Source organism: Pimephales promelas, chromosome 5 (genome assembly GCF_988280905.1).
Source record: "Pimephales promelas chromosome 5, fPimPro1.hap1.1, whole genome shotgun sequence".
In the NCBI taxonomy this organism is placed as follows: domain Eukaryota; kingdom Metazoa; phylum Chordata; class Actinopteri; order Cypriniformes; family Leuciscidae; genus Pimephales; species Pimephales promelas.
Window position 1 is genome coordinate 17,704,654 of NC_142773.1, and position 20,810 is coordinate 17,725,463.

Genomic DNA, 20,810 nt, shown 5'->3' on the forward strand with positions numbered 1-20,810 from the left:
GCAATAGTGCTGTAGAAAGTATTAGAGGAGACGGGAAATGACGCAGGCTGCATACTTTGTAAGCACCATTTAAGACTCAAGGCTAAATATAAAATCAAAACAGACCCCCATTTGCATAGTACATTGATGCGTGTTATTCCACCTCTGAAATGTACTGTATTTCCTTTATGGCTTACGCCAACAAAACCACTTTGATTCAGACAGAGACAATGGAGGTCTTAAAGGGATAGTTTACCCAAAAATGAAGATTTGATGTTAATTTACTCACCCCCAGGGCCATCCAAGATGTAGGTTTTGTCTTCAGTTGATCAGTAAAGAAGATTTTTAGCTGAAACCGTTGCCCTTGCTGATGTAAATAATGCAAGTCAATGGTTACCGTCACTTTAAGAGTCAAAAAAACATATATTACAGGCATAACAAAATTACAACAAAAGTAGTGTGTGTAGTATTCATCAGGAGCCACAGGTATTCATTTTGTTTTGACTCTTAAAAAGTGACTATAACCATTGACTTGCGTTATATAAATCGCCAAGTACAACGGTTTCAGCTAAAAATCTTCTTTACTGTTCAGCTGAAGAAAAAAAAGTCAGCTACATCTTAGGTAAATTAAAAGCAAATTTTCATTTTCTGAGTGAGCTATACCTTTAATGGAGGCCGCTTTTTACAGTTTAATCAGTTGTGAATGGTTAAAATCATATCCCAACTTACTTTTGTTTCATGTTAACCCTATAAAGCCTTCTGTATCACATTTCTAAAGACTCTAAATTATTAGCATGGTAAAAACTTTGTTGCTAGACCTAAACATGCCTTCTGTCGTCTGATTGATAGTTTCTACTTTTTAGCAAGTTAAAGGCCATTTAGTATAATTCTCTTCCCCTTCAGATCATTGTACACGTGTCTTTTTGCTGTGACATCGTATAAAGTAAACATAAGATACATTTATATTATTATTAGTAATATGAACACAGGATGAAGCAGCATAGGTTTACTCTCGTATCCGTATGTTTTGCCTCCCTACACTAAAACTTAAGAACTTCAATATTAATGTGAGATATGGAGTGACAACTATGCAGGCACTCAATGATTTGCATTACAAGCTATCAGTAATTCATATTTATGGCTATATAAATTACAACATCTGCACCAAATTGTATATTTTTGATTTTAGACTTCTGTGTGATCAGTCTATAGTTAGTTTTACCGAAAAAAAGCTTCAGATTTCACATCATGGTTATAAGTTCCACATGGCATGAGTGTTGTTTGAGAACCTCACATTATCGTATACACATTATTTAAATTCTCACTCTGAGGGTTTGACGGTCATCGCCAAAGTCTCCAACCGGCGCATGAACACTTTGACTTGCATTCGAGAGCTGTGTGTCCACGCGAGGGGCAAGTGGGCCGAAACCGACTCTCGATCTGAAACAAACGACCTGTTATGAGGTTTTCTGAGTGCTATTGAACAAATCTAGACACATTAATGCAAATGTAACCATTTCTAACCAACATAATCACCTTGGAAGAAGGAACCGCTGGGAAATGCAGTGGAGGCGCGTGACACCGCGAGCCAGATGACCGTGTCGGCGCCCTGCTCCGCTGAACGCAGACGATCACGCATCATCTGGTGGAACAAAGGCATCGCCGTGGCAACCGCTGAGCATAACCAGAGCCAGAGATTACAAGTGATCAGCTGGACAGACAAGCTTGTAAAAAAAGTATTAGTTAACTAAAACGGTTATGCAACATACACTATGACTTATGTTAGCATAATTAACAGCCAATACTGAACTGGGGATTATGCCATTTAATTTATACTTTTATAAATGATTTAACCTAAATAACCATTTTTTACAGCATTTATTTTTATATTCATCTTTTTTTTAGTATATGAAAAAGTGAGAGAGCACGGCTATATAAAACATAATTTTGTGGGAAAACATGCAATAATTTGTCATTTTTGTCCTATTGTTTATTTTATTTCTTTGCTTGGTCAGCGTCGTTGTTTTTTTTTTTTTGTTTGTTTTTTTTTTTTGCAGTTCTAGGCTGTTAAGACCTTTTGAAATAACGAGGTGATATGGAACTGTAATGCGGTAAACTTGCCCGGAACCGAGCATTTACAAATCAATTCAACTGAAAATTTAAAGTAAACAAAATCATCATGCCAAACTAGCATATCAATGGTGATAAATGAAATTAGCAAATTAAAAGTAGCATATTTTCCTTGTTGACTTATAAACTGAACAATACCTGGTGTGTCGGCCCACCCAGGGTGCATCACATAGAAATTAATTTTGGGATTTGCTTTTGCCCAGACCTCTGTCATCACTACCTGCTGCCTCTGTGGACACACACACACACAGTCTGAGGTGCACACAACGAGTGTTTAGTAAAAGGTCATCATCATTACTGCATCAGATGTTGTTCTAATGGAGACGCCAATGCTGGCACTTTGTGTCACCTGTTGCTTGGCAACAGCTTAGAAAGGTAACCCCGCTCATCTCTTTAATAGAAACTGTTCATGACTTTGAGTCCCTTTTCATGAATAAAATTATTTCATCACTAATCTTTTTTACATGTAATCCTTGTAAATTAATATCATAAGAAAATGTGTGCCAACACTTGACTGAAAAAAGTCTTATGGTTGAGTCTCAAATGGTAGGCTAATACTTTGATACATTGCATTGTATTGTCTGATTACCATATTTATATACAGACTTCATAAAATTAAGTATTACCACCCTGGTAGTGGCCAAAGAAAAAAAGGTATTAGCCTAGTTTTGAATGTTGTATTTTTGTGGCCCTTTTCTGTAAGGAAATAACTCAATTTTTAATTATTTTTTTATTACATGTAAAATTTTAAATGAAAGTTTACCTTTTTAAAACAGTTTTGAAAAAGAAAATGTCAGGGGGGGTACCCTAAAATATGCTAAATTAATAAATGCAAACATAAAGTATGAGTAATAAAAATAACAATGATTCGCTAATAAAACAAACCAAAAAAAAAAATGAAGAGGCAAAATTCTCTAAATACCTTGTTCTGTGCGTATACCATGGTAGCATCAAACGGAGCTCTCTCTGTCTGCAGGTCGTCTGCGTTTAGTTTCTGTACCAGCATCCCTCCCGATGACACTGTGATCTACAGACATTTTCAATATCAAGACACATTCATACCAAACATGGCACATCAAGAGAGAGAAACAGGAACCTCTGTGGATCTGCAGATTCCTGTTATGAAAATAAACACATCTATCACAGGGTGTGACTGAATGCAAGCGTCTGGTTCCAGAAGTAAAAACTCAGAAGTAAAAAATTGCAGAAGTAATTGATTTTTAACGATAACTTATGAAGCTTTAAAAGACAGCCCTATACTGTGAGCTAGGTTGTTAATGGATAGCAATGATTAGCATATAGCTGACAGCATAGCTGGCATTATTTCAACTTAGTTTTAAAATAATCGTGTTTAACAGCAGAATTTGTGGAGAAAAACTACATTACCCATGATGCTATAGAGAAAACGAAAGCAATCAGTCAAAACAAGCAAAATGTGCCAAAAGATACACTTCCATAAAGCACTGCGAATGACAACATCAAGTCACTGTCCCTACACTCAAAATATTTCAATATTTATGCATATTTTGCAATAAACTTAAAACATTTTGTTTATATATAGACTATATATGGTCAATTCAGGGTGATTGGGAAACCTTTTGCCGTTAAAGGGATAGTTCACTTTGAAATTAATTTTTAGTATGTTTAAGGGCATCCAAGATGTAGGTGTCTTTGTTAGTAACATATAACAGTCTATAAATACGTTTCGTTTTCTCACACAAACCGTTCGTTTCGTGTCTTAGGCCATCAATTTGTACTTACATTTAGGAGTCATTAAATCATGTTTAATTTTGACTTCTCTGTGCATTTTGACGTGGACCCCCTAAACCTGCATTATATGACTGACAGACAAGAACGGTTTGAGTTAAAAATATCAAAATTGAAAATACTGTGAAAACAAAGACACCTACATATTGGATGCCATTGAGATAAGCTAAAACACATCAAAAATTGGTTTCAAAGTGAACTATCCCTTTAAGAAGACTTGGAAAAAACGTTCCAATCAACCTGAATTCACCTCTATATAATGATATCAGTCCATGAGCACATAATTTTATAAGGATATACATAAAATCAACGTTAATTTTTCAATGCTTAGTTATATTTCTCTCTATCCTGTTCGCAATGCTTCATGGGATTGTTCTTTCCCTCACTTAAGTAGTTAACACAGTCTTGTAGTTTTGTATTTTTGTCTGATTTTCAAATACTTTTTTCCTTCAAATCAAAGTTTGTAATGTTTAAATCCCTATGGGAGAAATGAATGAAAAAGATACTTCCAGAACCATCGCCTCTGAAAAAGTGGGCAGGCGTTAATGCACTCTGAATGCATTTATTTTAAAAATCAATGTTGTTTTTCACTCACAACTCGAGGGTCCCTGCTCTTCTCCAGCAATGGGAGCAGACATTTAGTGAGAATATAAACACCTGCAGAGGACGAAAAAAAAAAACGTTTTTATTAAATACTACAAGCAACATTATAATCTAAAACAGAATATATTTTCCACAAAAAAAAAAAAATATAATTTGGGGGGCAGATTTTATTCAGCAATAAATGTGACAGAACAGACACTTTTAATGCTACATGCTGTTCTTTTTAACTTTCCATTCATCAAATAATCCCAAAAAGAAAAAAAAAGTATCATGTCTTCCACAAAGATATTAAGCCGCACACTGTTTTCAACATTGATAATAATAAGCAATGTTTCTTGAGCAGCAAATTAGAATGATTTCTGAAAGATCATATGACACTGAAGACTTAAAGATGCCGAAAATTCAGGAATAAATTAGTTATTTTAAATAGTAATAATGTTACACAATATTACTGTTGACATGACATGCAGGAAAATATATATATATATATATAGTACAGTATATCGTGACCACAAATGAACAATTTGTTCCCACGAGTTACGAATACATCAGCATGTTTTACTAATTCTTTCCCTATATTTTTTCAAGTAGCCTAAATAGTGAGCAGGATATAAAAATCAATTCCCTCAATTTACTAAAGCGTGACCACGTTGTACTAATTTGTTGCTTTGTTTTAGTTAAATCAAAATGATTAGTTCAATGTGGCCACGATTTACTGAAACAAATGTTTGTCCACATGCAAGTCATGTGCGGAGCTCTGTAGTTTTTACTGTGTTTTTGATTAAAACAAATGAAGTCTTGGTCAGCATAAAACATTTTTAAAAACTGATACACAATGCAACGGTGCATCGTGTCTTACCAAGAGTATTGGTCGCAAAGTTTTTCTCCAGTCCGTCAGAGTTCATTTCCCTCTGGTTCACCATACATCCGGCATTATTGATCTGATGGGGGTTAGTGGGAGACAGAGGAGAGGGTGTTTCTTCTTCTGTCTTGCACCTTTAACCTCCAGCTGATTGGTGTGTTTTCTTTAATATACTGAGGTATGATGTGAATCTCCAAAAGGAGCTCTCTAACATACCAAAACATTGAGAGACGAGTGCTCCTTCTTAAAGACCTCTGCGAACTCCCACACCTTCCTCGCCTCAGAGAGGTCCAACACGTGGACGTAAACCTCCTACGGTAGATGCACATCACAATACAAATCATTCAAAATCAATCCATTATTACAAATAGCTAGTGGCTGGTTACCAACATTCTTCAAAATATCTTTTGTGTTCAGCAGAAGAAAGAAACTCAGGTTTGGAGTAACTTGAGGGTGATTAGCCTAAATGATGACAACATTATCATTTTTGGGTGAGCTATCCCTTTAACGAGACTCACAGTATTTCCACTTGCTGAGATGATTTCTTCTCTGGCTTTCTCAGCTCGCTCTTTGTTTCTGCAGACAATATGGACAGTGCCACCTTGGATAGGAGAAAAACAATACAAATGACAAAATGAATGAAAGAATTAATGAAGGTACCATATTTTTCAATGTTAAATGACGCGGCTTGTTGCTTGTTGAGGAGAGGTCTGATTTTACAGTATTTTTCTTCTATGCATTTCTAGCAACACCCTTGCAAATGCATTGCAACACGTTAAAATGCACTCAATTGCAAGTCCATAAATGTAGAACACTTTAGCAACCATACAACACCCTACTATAACAATGAGTTTTGTATGCGTAGCACCACTCACGTGCCCTTCTGAAAATGTAAAAATGTGGTTGTTGTTATTATTATTTTTGTCTCACATGACAGAAGGAATGCAAATGGCACAACTTGGCAATGGGTAAAGTATGCAAAACAAAAATTACTTAAAGGAGTAGTTCACTTTAAAAAAAAAAAAAACTTTTGCTGATAATTTACTCACCCTCATGTCATCCAAGATGTCCATGTCTTTCTTTCTTCAGTCGAAAAGAAATTAAGGTTTTTGATGAAAACATTCCAGGATTTTTCTTCTGTTCAAGGTCCAAACTGCAAACTGTTCAAAGGGCTTTAAACGATTCCAGACGACGAAAAAGGTCTTATCAAGCGAAACTATAAGTCATTTAAAAAAAAAAAAGTTTAAGTTTTATAAGCTCAAATGGTCGCCTTGCTCTGTTCTGTGATGCGCGTTTGTGACTCTCCTGTTCGAACTCGTTCATCAAAATGAACAAATCTTTTTTCTAGTCATTTGGTTCATTCAACAAACGAAATGAACGAATTGACTCGGAAAAAGATTTGTTCATTTTGATGAACAAGTTCGTACAGGAGAGTCACACAGAACAGAGCAAGGCGAGCATTTGAGCTTATAAAACTTAAACTTTGTTATCTATTAATTAAATGAGCGATCGTTTCGCTTGATAAGAGCCTTATTCATTGTCTGGAATCATTTAAAGCCCTTTGAACAGTTTGCACTGAAACTGTCATTTGGACCTTGAACCGTTTGGTTACCAGTAAAGTCCATTATATGGAGAAAAATGCTGGAATGTTTTCATCAAAAACCTTAATTTCTTTTCGACTGATGAAGAAAGAAAGACATGGACATCTTGAATGACATGGGGGTGAATAAATTATCAGCAAAAGTTTTTTTTTTAAAGTGAACTACTCCTTTAACAGTGTCCTGTACACAATTCATTTTTCCAACTGGATTAAAATGCTTAAACCCAGACCTCATGAAGTCTAAACAATAAATATATTTATAGGTTTTTTTTATAATTTTGTTATATTGTTTTTATGAAAAGTTAAAAAGTTTTGGGTCAATAAGCTTTTTTTTTTAAACTTTTATTTGGCAAAGATGACAATAAAGATATGATATATATATATATATATATATATATATATATATATATATATATATATATATATATATATATATATATATATATATATTTATATATATATATATATATATATATATATATATATATGAAGAGTTCAGATGCAAAAGCCTCTAAGTGCCATTTGAAATTTTCTTCTAGAATGATCATTTTTTATCAAGCTTGTACATTTAAGTTCAGTGATTTCACTTAAATGGCAATGATAATTACCTATTAATTGTTATTTAAGTGAAATTACTGAACTTAAATATACAAGCTTGATAAAAATCATCATTAAAGAAGAAAATTTCAAATGGCATTTAGAGGCTTTTGCATCTGAACTCATATATATATATATATATATATATATATATATATATATATATATAGGCTATAGGCCCAGTATGTAGGCTTTATGTAACATAAATGACAAAGATAATTACTCAATATGATATTTACAGTATCAAAGCATCATGGTACTGTCTGCTGCCGTCTTTATAGTACCATCACAAATAGATTAGTGGTTGGAAAAATAATCCTGTAACCTAAAAAGTGTGTTAATCATCTAACTGTAAAATTAACCTTTTTTTGCTATGGCCATGGCTGTCGCCTTCCCTATTCCGCTGTTGGCTCCAGTGATCATGAAGGAACGCCCCACCATAGACACATCCAGGTCCTTTTCTACAAAGCCCTTAGACGCATTCTCAAACCCAGACCTGCTGACGACATCAAACAAATGAAGCAAATCAGAAACATGACCAAAATGAAACCTCAAGCGCTATGCTATTATCTCTAAAAGTGTCAACAATTCTTGAATTGTTTTGTGACCTCTTGACATCTGAGACAGTGCTCCTAAGATCAGGGGCCAAAGGAGCTTCTGTGTGGGATGACAGGGCATTAGAGAGAAAGGCAGGGGGCTCAATAGGGCCCATTGTGATGCAATGATGACTGACCTTAAACTGAGGGCTTGGATGAATGCATTTCAGAGGAGATGACTTAGGAAACTACAAAAACAACATTTGTGCAAAGAAACCACGCTATCTAACAACATTTGGCTTGTCAGGACACAGTTTAAAGCTGTGTTTTGAAGCAGTAACTAAATACTCTGGCCAGAATAATTTTGTGTAAAATTATGAAATGTTCATAAAACCATTTTATTCCGGTTAAAAACAATAACACACTAATTAAAACCAGTGCGACTCAAAAGTTATCAGCAACAAAGCAGCCTAGGGACCACACCAATACAATAAACTGAAGAATTCAGCAATTAATGAATACAAAAAATAAATAAATGAATAATAATAATAATAACTTTACCTTGTATACTCCCTCATTCCTTTGATAAACCACACTATATTCCTGTAGAGAGACATTGCACTGTTGTTTCCTCTAAACTGGACTGGACTGAAGTGATAGCTGACAGTTTCATGTGACTACTGTAGTTCCAGAGTGCTCCCTCTAGTGTCAGGGTACAGGTAATCAATTTCACACCAATGGGGTCATGCAAATCAAATAATGGGGGTTCCATTATTTAGCCTTTTATGCACACAAATGACCTTCAAAAAGACCCCAAAACCCCATAACCAAAAACTTTAGAACAAATGTACGTTAGTAACTGTACTTTTGTTTTTAATTCCCAACATCTTTAGTGATTTCAAAATAATTATTTCCCTCCCAGCAAAAAAATGTCATTTGCCAATATATATATATATTTAAAAAAAATTCTAAGTGTTTTTTTTTTTTTTTTTTTTTTAAGTCTGACCTTACAACACTTCATGGAAAAATAAAGTATAATCTTACGGTAGTTCTTGAGTCAAGGGATGAAAATATAACAGTAGTGATGAAAATAACAAAAAATACTGTATTTTTTAATATATTTATACATTACTACATTACTTCTTGTAGTAATGTAGTAATGTATAAGTTTACAGTTGTTTACATTACTATAGTTTAGTTCTTTAATCCTTGTTTGCGTTTTTAAGTGGTTTATTTAACAACATAGTAATTTATTATGTCATATCTTTATTCATAAATATCAAGGCGGCATTTACACAAGGCGTAGAGGAAAATTTGTGAGTAGGGTGTTGCCCCGCCCCTTTTCAAGCCAGGTGCAGAGTGTTTTGACCAATCAGAGCTCATATAGTGGAGGCGAAAACGGAGCCATGAGCTCAGCAACGCGTCTGCGCATGCGCAGCTTTACTCTCTCCACAGTTCGGGAAGGGAAGAGATGATTCCGGCCCTGACCAGCCGGGAAGTGAGTAGGAATTTAGTGGATTTCGACACGCCTTCCTTAATTCTTACTTCAAGATGGTAAGTTAGACTGTACTTTTTTCACTCGCCTAAAAGCTCAATTTTAGATCCCATATGTTGGATGACAGGTCATTTCTTCCACAGGTTGTGCTCGTGCACCTGTCCGGACGTATACGCGAATGCACCTGCGGACTTTAATAGTTCCGTTCCGTCCTATATGCTGAGTTTTTATTACTAACTAAATGAAACAGAGTCATTTAAAGCTGCTGTAATTCACCTAAAGGTGTTTTATTCAAAGTCTAAACAAATTAATCGGATGTCATTTAAATGCTGAAGGATTTGATAGTGTCGTTTCTGTGGTGTCATCTCAACTGTCTGGATAAACCGGTTGGTTGGCTGGTTTGTTTCCCTTGATATTGAAACTTTGGCTCTCTAAAGGAGCATTTTGTATCTAGACAACTTATATGCAATATCCTGGTTTAAGTGACTTGATTTGGCTGGCAGGTAAACTCTTTTATCTGTTGTTCAAATAGGGCCACTGTGTGTTTGACTTCTGCTGAGTGACTTTCAGTTCCTCTGTAAAGTCAAATTTCTGGTTAATGTTTGCAAGAATGAAAAGTAATGAGTGTATGGGAGTACTTTACAAAACATTTACAACATTATATTATTAATTAAATAGTATTAGTTTTTTATTAAAGTATGTAAGTCTTTAATATTATTGAGTAATAATAATTAAAAAAATAAATAAATAAATACCCCCAGTTTCACTGGCAAGTCCCAAACTTAAATATATGTTTGAGCTATTTTAAACTGAGAGCAAATTGTACTTATCTTAATATGTCAGTGCCATTTTTCTCTCTCAAGATGCACACACCCGTAATGTTTTTTTTTTTCTAAGGCACAAAAGCGACTTAATTGTCCTAATTAAACTAAGGCCTAATCCTGCATTAGTCAAAGCCCTGTCTGTGAAAAACAGGCCATTATTTATTAATATAATTTTTTTTATAGCTGTTTTAATATGTCAGCTCTGACACTGTCTCAACTTATTCTGTCTCCATGCTGAGTAATTACAAGTGATGCAGAAGTGGCCCTTTTAATTTCAAAGAGATAACAACACACTGCAGAATCTCATTTAAACCGCAGCAGTAAAGCCTGCGAGTGTGTTTGTAAGCACATTTTCCTGTGTGCCCCTCACAGCTGCGTTGACTCCAACAATAAAAGGAAAATGAAATCAGAGCATCAGAGAACTGGAATCAAAGCAGGAACTCAAGAGGAAGCTCAGAGCTTCATTCAAACCTTCCCCCAGTGAAACTTTGTGTGTGGGAGAGAGCGAGAGAGAGAGGAGTGTGTGTGTGTGTGTGTGTGAGGAATGTAGTAATAAAGATGTGTGTAACTCAATAGCTGTAGCACACTATTTCCTATCTCATTTCTTTTCCTGTTGTCGTTTGATGGGTGTGCCGCTGCCGTGATAAAGAAAGGCTTCAGAGAATCGTTTTCCTCTGGAGCACAATAGTAGACCAGACGCGGTGCATGCTTCTGTTTCCTTGTTTTTTCCTTGTGTTTTCATCTTTCATCCCTCGTCAGGATTTTCTTAGGAAGCAAATATACTCTTTGCCAGCATGCTTCTGTCGTAGCAGTGAAGCAGCTGACGGTTCAGTTTCACCACCTGGTGTTTCTGCATCTGTTTGCATATGTGTTTGAGAGCAAAATGAGTTGCTTGCTGCATCAGATTCATTAATTGGTTGATGGTTGCTTCTCGTGGTCCAAGCCCCACGAGGCATGAGCATTGAGTCACCATCATTGTGCTTTTGCACTTACGTCATGTCACCTTATATAGCGCTTTGTACAATACAGATTGTTTCAAAGCAGCTTTAGAGGGATAAACAGGAAAATAATAATTCAGTGATGCAAACATGATTCAGTTCGGTTGTAAAGCAGGTCAGTTCAATGTTGAAATGTCAAATTGAGCTATAAACAACTTCTCAGAAGACAATAATAGTACCGTTATTCACTTTTGAGTTGATTTAATTCAATTCTGTAACAGTTTTGTTCTCATCCAATAGTTTCAGATGTAGTCGGATCCATAATATTAAAATGCATAAGAGAATCATACCTGTAATTAAAGTGTAGTGGGATAGCTATGTGTAGTTGCTGCTTTTGTAACAGTTATGTAATGCAATAATCAATAAATATTTCGAACATTATATATTGTTGTCATATTGACCTCATAATGTTATTTTTAATAGCAATTGGCATACAGTCAACATCTTAGAAATAAAAACAATAATTAGCACTTTTAATCTAATTTTAAGTTGACATTTTGTAACTTTTGGCAGTGTAATTAATTGAGTCATGAAAACAATTTAAAGCCACGCAACCAAAATTAGAAATTCCTATTTTTTTAATGGAATATCACTGTATAATAAATGATTTATCCTTGCACATGCATCATTATTTTTTTTTTAATTTGTGTGCCCTCGTAATTTTTATTAATACATAACATATCCTTCCTCTTGTATCGACAAATGTGTTACTGGCATGAGGGCGGGACGACCTGTCACTCGCATGACATCACAGCAATAGCTAACCACATAGATCCGGTCAATTCCCAATGGTCAATATCTAGTCCCACCACCCAAGGTTTTTTTTTCTTTTTAAAGTGTTTTTACTCAAATATACTAGTTTCATTTAACTTTTAAAGAGGTGATGAACTGAGAAATCACATTTTCCTTGAGCTTTTGACATCTAAGAGTTTATCATAAGAAAATCTTGTTAGTCCAATAAAAGCTTTTATTGACACCAGCCTCTGCAGACGACTCGTTTTTCAAAGTGGGGAACTCTGACGTCAAAGAGGATAAAACCCCACCCCAGCAAAAGAAGATCAACTCCTACTTCAACACAGCCGGTTTAGCCCCGCCCACCGATTCGCACATTACACGCATAGCTAAATAACATAGATGCCTACCTTGTGATGACAAACTGGATCGAGATTCCGAGCAATACAGAATATTTTGCAGTGCCTGGTTGTGGAAGAAGACAGTCGCTGCATAAGCTTCCTCTGGATTCCAATAGGACTGCATGGATAAACTTTATTTTTAATGACGTTCCAGCTGATGAGGGTAAAACATTGTCCATCTGTTCGCTTCATTTCACTGACGATTGTTTTGTAAATAAGACTGGATTTGCAGACCAGATATTGGATATTGGATCTGACAGGAATTGTGCAACACACGGACTCTAGGTCGAACATGTATGGGGGAATCATTCCGGTTGCCATTTTACAACATTGGACGTTTTCAAAACAATTCCCCCCACGTACATCGATGGGTGAGTTGAAACTCATTATAATATGCAATTGTTATCGACTCACAGCAGTGGGCATTTACTTCCAAGTCTTCAGTGCGAGACGCCCATAAAAACCGAGCGTTTTTCAGCTAGGCTCAAAACTAGGTACAAAATAGCCTATTACTTAATTCATTTAGATGTTTTTAAATGTAAAAACCAAGCGAATGTCATACAGTAAGTTTACATCAGACAACAATATAATCAAATTTAAAAAGCCAGTTCATGACCCCATTTGTTGAAAGCTTCCCGATGTCGACTCTCGTCTTATTCCGTGTCCGATGCCTGACGCTAGACAATTTTATTTTCTTAGTCTTATGTGGAGTTTGCGTTGGGGTTTGGAATGAACTACAAGCCAGTCTCTTTGAATCCATCGTCAACTTTTGTCGAAAGTTGACTAAAGTTGTGTCGCTCGAGTTGTCTTCTCTGATACGGAGAATGGCGGCGAATACACAAACCTGCCAGACGTAGCCAGGCGAGCGTGAATTCGCATGACGTCACGCCCAGTCTCAAATTCGAACCCGAATCCCTCTTATTTATCCCTCTTATTTATTTTACTGTACAGCATTATAGAGGCAATCGCAGTGATCAGAGAAGGGCTCATTCAGCCCATCAGGCAATGAAAAATTAAAAATGGCTATTTTTAACATGAAATGTTGCATAATGCACCTTTAAAGTGCTTTCAGTTTATTAGTCACACTGCAGATCAAAGGTTCAATGACAGTACATTCACTGTTTTATATTGTGAATGTTTTGTAGTGTGTGTATATATATATATATATATATATATATATATATATATATTGCACAGCTCTCATCTAAAGAACTAGGCTATTTATTATTTGCCCAATTGTTATGAAGGTGTTTGTATTGCATGCTGCTTTATTGCACGTCATTACTCATTTCTGTGAAGTTTTTCTTGTGAATTACCCTTTCCCAGCAATAAAAGTGAACACTCCAGTTCTAGTTTTTGTTTTTTAATCATGTTTCAAAAATGTGACTCCGGTTTCTATGTAATAGTTTCTGTAATAGTTGTCGGTGTGGCTTGTGACCTGAAAAGTCAGTGGAAATAGCAGCTTATCGCAGGTTTGTGTGAATCACAATGAGAGACTCATCACATATTCTCTGCCCAGTCGTGACGTTTGTCTATGTGAGAAGACAAGGCTTTTTCAAGCGTTGCCAGATTTTCTGTGCAAAATGAGAGGGGGAGGTGAAATTAGGATGCGTTCCCTGAGATTTTGTTCTCAGTATCATTGCATTGAGCTGATTTAGTTCTTGTGTGGAAAATATTCACATAGAAGTCAGTCCTGTGGTTGACAGTGGCTCTTTGTCTCATGGATATTGAGTCTCGCATCGATTTGGTTTGTGTGACGGGGAACGGTTAGCCATAGTTTTCTGTCTGAGATGCAGTTCGTCTCTTTCTCTGTATTTCATGGTTTCTGAAATCAGATCTGTGGGCTTTTTGCAACTGTTGTTACGAAAACAGAAAGACAGGAGACAGGAAATTATGGAAATGCGATCAGAACAAAATGCAGGCCAGACGTGAACCCGCTTCTCTCACATGAGCACCACAACTCAACATCCATGTGTGTGCTAAGCTATAGCTTAAATAATTTAAAGATCATTTTTGCACTTGAGAGAAAATATTTGGAAATTACAAATGCATTTCATCAGCCCTTCTTTTTCAACTCGACTCAGTTGTAACGCTGCCAAAAAGCTTTATTTCACCGATTGAGAATGTAAACGTTAAGTAAGTCTGCTGTCAAAGACTTTAAGACAAACACAAGTTCGGAAGAAGCCGATGCAAATACTCCATAGAGTTTATTTGTAACCCTGAGATGTCAGTCGAAAACTGTGACTGAGAAGTGGTCAAATTGGACAGATGCTGAAATTAAAAAGGATAAAAAGATGATGAAATTAATTAGTGACAGATTGCTGTTGAAGATTCCTTTAAGGTCCTGCTGGGTTTCCAGCACATCTGTTCAAATGTAATTGTCATTAGAGTTTTGGTGCTCAAGTAAATAGTTGATCTTGTATAATTGTATGGCATTGTTAAAGGAATGCACCGATAGGACAATTTTGGCCGATACCGATAACCGATAATTCTTTATATTCGAAAGCCGATAAGTGATATTTTGGCCGATAAATCTAAATCCAAATTTTTCGACAATTTTTGATTTTCCTCATTAAAAGCCAAGAACACAATTATGATGTTCTTATTTTAATGTTTTGTAGCCAATATGACAGACTTGCGCTGCACATTTTGCACTTTAACTGGATTTTCCTTTTTTAAAGTGATTTCAATCGTATTTCAAGCAATTTAAAAGCATTGTGTTGACCAGTGTACATCTAAAGTGCCTCAGCTCAAGGAAATAATACATTATTTATCTAAATGTTCTTGTTGGGCCAATAATGATAACATTAAAAATGATCATATATCGGCCGATACCGATAATGTGGCCGATATATCGTGCATCCCTAGCGTTGTTCATGTGAGAAAGTTGCTGATGGCATGTAAATAATAAGGAAACAGGTACACTTTGTAATATTCACTATGATTTTACAGAGTATAAAGTCCACCCACTTGAATATTTTTGACTTTGGTGTGAAAGCCCTTTGTTCACCTGCAGTGTTGCAGACTTTTTCTCGACCATCTGCTCCCCAGCAGCATCTGCAGAAAACCCCTGCTTATAGAATTTTGTTGTAGTAGGTGTTCAATACAAAAAGCAACATTTGTTTAAAATTTAAAAGTAAAGCAATGCATAATTTAGTAATTATCCAGAGTGACTTTGTATTTTTACTGCAGACACTATTTCTCATGGGTGTGCTCAAAGGCTCCGTGTTGGTAACTCATTAACCTCTGGGGTTTGAACCTACAACCTTTGTGTAACCAACCTATATCATTAACCACTGAGCCAAACCCTTTCCAAATTAACTAAGAGTGATAGCAGAATATGCATTTTAATTGGATGGTTTCCCAACAGATGCATTTCCTGTTGCTGTTCAGTCGTCAGGGGAAGTTGCGTCTGCAGAAATGGTTCCTGCCCCTGCCGGAGAGAGAGAGGAAGAAGATTGTGAAGGACATGACCACTATGGTGCTGGCACGGAAACCACGCACATGCAACTTCATGCACTGGAAGGACCTGAAGATTGTCTATAAGAGGTGAGCATTTAACCCAGGCCAGTGGAATACATTTCGGAACAAACGTGTTCCTCGCATGTGTATTGTAAAAGAACATGCTGGCTTCAAACAAAATGATGGTGGATTTAGATTCAGAATTAATGAAACCCCCAGCTGCTAGGCTCTCATGTTTTGTTTGGTCATTAGTCATCAATAGGTGTGAGAAGAAAACTAAATTCTTACAAAGCAGACACATAGTCAGCAGTCAGGATCTTATGTGGTCTAATTAAAATACCACATGCAACGGTTTCTATGCTTTCAACATTTTCGAATAGGGTTTTTAAACCGGTTCAGTCCGGTTCTCATGCCATTACTGATGTCATTAACTGATAACATGCCACTATCTAAGTCCTCCTTGTTTTCCAGCGAAAACTAGTGTCTGCTTCCTACACAATGGCCCCCTATTACCACACAATCAGGGCTTGACATGATCTGTTTTGCTCACCAGCCACTGGTGGTTAATAGCCACTTAGCTTTCACTGGCCACAATTTTGACATTGACGCCATGGGGAAAAACGGCCTTATACATCATAATTTGGCAGCAAGTGTATCAGGCTTCTGTCACTTTAAACCCCGACACATGGATCCATTATGCTGTTACACGTGTTTTCTTTCTCAACTGTTTACGCTCTCTTAAAACAACTGTCTGTGTTACTGTGTTACATGAATACTCACCAGGACCGGTATTTGGACATTATTTTGTGTGTATTTGACTGTTTAAGTGCAATAAGAGCTTTAAAATAAACATTAAAAGGAGCATTTCAGCATTGATAATAAGAAGAAATGTTACATGATCAGGAAATCCGCTTATTAAAATGATTTCTGAAGTATCATGTGTCCCTAAAAAAACTTTTAAACCAGTATTGGAAGTATTTCAGATAAATCTATATTTTTGACAACACTACATTGCACTTAGTTTAATATTGCTGATGCTTTTTATAAGACTGCAATTAAAAATTGTATATATTATATATAAAATGTTTTTCGCCGAAGTAGATGGGAGTAACTTCATCACACGTCACTGCTGAAATCGTTAATGTCAAGCCCTGTCCATAATGAAAGTGGACTTATATAATCGAACTTGGAAATGGTAGTGTTTTGCTTAAATTTATTATAATAATTCAATTATTTATTATAATACAAATATAATATGTAAAATGAGCTTATTTTCATGTTATCGTTGTAAAGCTGCTTTGAAGCAATCTGTATTGTATAAAGCGCTATCAAATTAAATGGAACTTGACTTAGAAGCTGTACAAGAGCATGTTTAATGCCTCCTCTGAACATTGTAGTCACCAATCACCATACAATTTCACTAATGTGACATTCCAAGTAAAACAGGACAGGGAATTGGTTTGATCATAAAAAGTGAGTGTTACATTCCTAAATGGTATATGTTTAACCTATAAAGAACCATAAAGTCAACCCTATATAGTAGAAAATGTCTTAAAACAGTATTTGTATTTGTATTTAAGATGTGAAGATAAACATTGAACAAGTATTTCTGAGAAAATATGTTTAATTTTGCTTCTAGACTTGAATGCTTCAGTACCTGGCTATATTCTTAGACACAGCCCAGATTTTTATGCGGCATCAAATCCTTCTGTTGTGTTTCTGAGAGCGAGTTTTCACACGTGTGTTCCTGAGAGCCTGTTACTCACACTCGTCTGGTACAGATCTGTATTTCACACCCTTTTTAACCTGTTTGTCCGTTCATTCCTGTTGTTTTCTGTGATTGTTTTTTATAAATATGGAGGTTTGCTATGCCAGCACTTGTGTGACAGGGACTGAAGGTGGCAATTGTGAGGATAGTGTGCAATAAATTAACTCTAAAAGCAATTGCTGTTGTCCATGTTATGTCAGTTCATGGTTGGGTGAACACTTTGTATAAATATAAATAAATGTTCATCTCTATGTGTTTTTCCACTTGTTTCTAGGTATGCCAGTCTGTATTTCTGCTGTGGTTTGGAGAATCAGGATAATGAGCTTCTGGCTTTAGAGATCCTGCACCGTTATGTGGAGCTACTCGACAAATACTTTGGCAATGTAAATATATCCAGTTTCTCTAGAGCAAATATTTGATATATTTGATAAATGGCACGGTACAATATACAGTATATACTAGTACCTGTCAAAAGTTTGGAAACATTATTATTATTTTTTTTATGTTTTTGAAAGTAGCCTCTTATGCTCACCAAGACTGCATTTATTTGATTTAAAAAAAAAGAAAGTAATATTGTGAAATAGTATTGCGATTTAAAATTATTGTTTTCTATTTTAGTAAATTAAAAAAATTCATGTGATTTTAAAGCTAAACTTTCAGCATCGTTACTCTTGTGTTTAGTGTCACATGATCCTTCAGAAATCATTCTAATATGCTGATTTGGTGCTCGGGTAGAAATTCATTATTGCAGAAATTGATTGATGCTTACAATTTTTGTTTAAACAATGATACCATTTAAACATTTGTTGTAAGATTTAAAAAAAAAAGAAGAAAAGTAATACTTTTATTTATCAAGGATGCTATAAATTGATCAAAAGTGACAGTGAAGACCTTTATAATGTTACAAAAGATTTCTATTTAATACATGATTTAAAAAAAAAACATGTCATAAATGTTGTTCATTAAACTTTCTATCCATCAAACATTTCTGAAAAAAAAGTATCACCATTTCAAGCCGTTTTCAGCATTGATAATGCAAAATGTTACCTAAGCAGCAAATTAGCATATTAGAATGATTTCTGAAGGATCATGTGACACTAAAAACCTATTCAAATGAATATTTTTCTTTTAATTTGTAATAATATTTCGCAATATAACTGTATTTTTGATTAAATAAATATCCTTAGTGAGCATAAGAGACTTCTTTTATTCATTTATTTTTTCATAGACCTCACTGAACACTGAACTTTTATTCTTTACTTTCTGATTTATTTGTTTTACCAATTTCTGTCTGTGCAATATTGTCTTGCAGGTGTGTGAGCTGGACATTATCTTTAACTTTGAGAAGGCTTATTTCATCCTGGATGAGTTTCTGATGGGCGGAGAGATCCAGGAGACGTCTAAACAGTCTATTGCGAGGTCTGTAGAGGCGTCAGATATGCTGCAAGAGGTGAGACACTAAATCGTATCTGCATTCAGTTTCATTCATTTGAAAAATAAAGCTAAACATGAAGACTCATTTGTTCAATGGTATTGAAAAAGGATAAAAATAAGCACATTAACAATTGTTAGTTAGGTGTCTGAGCCGAACATTTCAGATCAGAGAACCTGCAACTGTTTTAAAGGTGCTGCCCACTTATAGAGCTCTACTTTAGCCATCACCTTCATAAAACATTATTGATTTGACGATAAGAGAGAGTGCGAGAGTGAGGTTTTACAGAGCAGCTCCCAACGCTGCTAAATTCCTGCTTTCCCAGCATGCCTCTAATAAACCAGACCACATTAAAAGAATAGTTCACCCAAAAATGAATATGATGTCATTATTTAATATTTTAGGAAAATGGCATAGGGGCTATAAATGAAATATGGGTGAATAAATGAAGACTTTGTCAACGTCTGAGTCAACGGGTCTTTTAAAATCCATATCGCCTCTAATCATTTGTTGTCCGTATATCATTCTAATAAGCAGGGTCCATAGATCGGAAGGAGTTAACCTCAGCAAGGGAAGCTGAAAATGTCACTTCACATTATGGTAATCAGTTATGTGCCTGTTTTCTTCTCTTCAGACGATGGAAGAATACATGAGCAAACCAGCCTTCTGACAGCAGCCGACGTGACGCGAGGTGACAAAAGGGAAAGAAAAATGCCTCCGCAGTGTAGGTTGTGTCCTTCACTCAGGACTTTATTCATGAGGGCTGCATAGGAATGGTTTTTATTTATTGTTTTTTTTTTCATTGCTGGTATAAACATCCTTATCTATTCCACTCAAGTTTAATATAACTGAATCAGGGTTCATGTGGCATTTTTGAATTTAATTATGTTTTGTCAACTTCTAGATAAATGTAATTTCAATGATGAAGCACTTTTATACCAAAATGATTTTATATATAATAATCAAATATTTGAAATAACCTTAAAGCTTAGTTAAGTGCCTTTCCATGTTATTGAACATGTTGCATGTCTCAGGAGACATTTAGCTCAAGAAGAAAAAAACAACAACATTTGATGGAATATTAACGCTGCTTTGTGAGCACACTTTGTTGATATTGTCTTATTAAAATTGTCTTTGTGATATGATTCAGTCTCAGTCAAGTGTTTGCCTCAATTTTCTTTAATGAAATGCATCAGGTGCTTTCTAAAATCCTTCCAGCAATTTTGTTTTTCTATTAATTACTTTTTCAGGTCCTGGATCTTTATTTTTATTTTTCATAATCCAGCTCGGCACAGACAGGCATCATGTTTCTTAAAGGGATACTCCACTTTTTTTGGAAATAGGCTCATTTTACAAATCCCCCAGAGTTAAACAGTTGAATTTTACCGTTTTTAAATCCATTCAGCCGATTTTCTGATATTTAGATGAATATCAGTAACCAGACAGTTTCTGGTCTCATTGACTTCCATAGTATATATTTTTTCCTACTATGGAAGTCAATGAGACCAGAAACTGTGTGGTTACTGATATTCTTAAAAAAATTTAAGAAAATCGGCTGAATGGATTGGAAAAACGGTAAAACCCAACTGTTTAACTCAGGGAGCTGTAAAATGAGCCTATTTCA

The 20,810-nt window shown here is 35.4% G+C and overlaps 2 protein-coding genes across 2 annotated transcripts; one reads left to right on the plus strand and one right to left on the minus strand.

Moving 5' to 3' along the window:
• dhrs12lb (dehydrogenase/reductase (SDR family) member 12-like b) lies at window positions 1–8,739 on the minus strand. The gene is made up of 10 exons (XM_039661207.2): window positions 8,636–8,739; window positions 7,901–8,034; window positions 5,860–5,942; window positions 5,558–5,653; window positions 5,339–5,420; window positions 4,472–4,533; window positions 3,032–3,136; window positions 2,248–2,338; window positions 1,516–1,653; window positions 1–1,419 (listed from the first exon to the last, which is right to left on the minus strand). The coding sequence occupies exons 1-10, from the start codon at window positions 8,689–8,691 to the stop codon at window positions 1,301–1,303; spliced, it is 966 nt and encodes a 321-aa protein (XP_039517141.2). The 5' UTR covers window positions 8,692–8,739; the 3' UTR covers window positions 1–1,300.
• A 752-nt stretch (window positions 8,740–9,491) lies between these two features.
• ap1s3b (adaptor related protein complex 1 subunit sigma 3b) lies at window positions 9,492–20,331 on the plus strand. The gene is made up of 5 exons (XM_039661316.2): window positions 9,492–9,628; window positions 15,895–16,073; window positions 18,029–18,137; window positions 19,067–19,204; window positions 19,821–20,331. The coding sequence occupies exons 1-5, from the start codon at window positions 9,626–9,628 to the stop codon at window positions 19,854–19,856; spliced, it is 465 nt and encodes a 154-aa protein (XP_039517250.1). The 5' UTR covers window positions 9,492–9,625; the 3' UTR covers window positions 19,857–20,331.
• The last annotated feature ends 479 nt before the right edge of the window (window positions 20,332–20,810 follow it).

What these genes read in the sequence shown, in the direction of transcription:
- dhrs12lb (XM_039661207.2), bottom strand. Translation starts at nt 8,691, where the DNA reads ATGTCTCTCTACAGGAATATAGTGTGGTTTATCAAAGGAATGAGGGAG. An exon ending in TCTCAGCAAGTGGAAATACT is followed by an intron (nt 5,654 to 5,859) that starts GTGAGTCTCGTT and finishes CATCTACCGTAG; the next exon opens with GAGGTTTACGTCCACGTGTT. An exon ending in ACTCGTCTCTCAATGTTTTG is followed by an intron (nt 5,421 to 5,557) that starts GTATGTTAGAGA and finishes AACCCCCATCAG; the next exon opens with ATCAATAATGCCGGATGTAT.
- ap1s3b (XM_039661316.2), top strand. An exon ending in CTGAAGATTGTCTATAAGAG is followed by an intron (nt 16,074 to 18,028) that starts GTGAGCATTTAA and finishes ACTTGTTTCTAG; the next exon opens with GTATGCCAGTCTGTATTTCT. An exon ending in TCGACAAATACTTTGGCAAT is followed by an intron (nt 18,138 to 19,066) that starts GTAAATATATCC and finishes ATTGTCTTGCAG; the next exon opens with GTGTGTGAGCTGGACATTAT.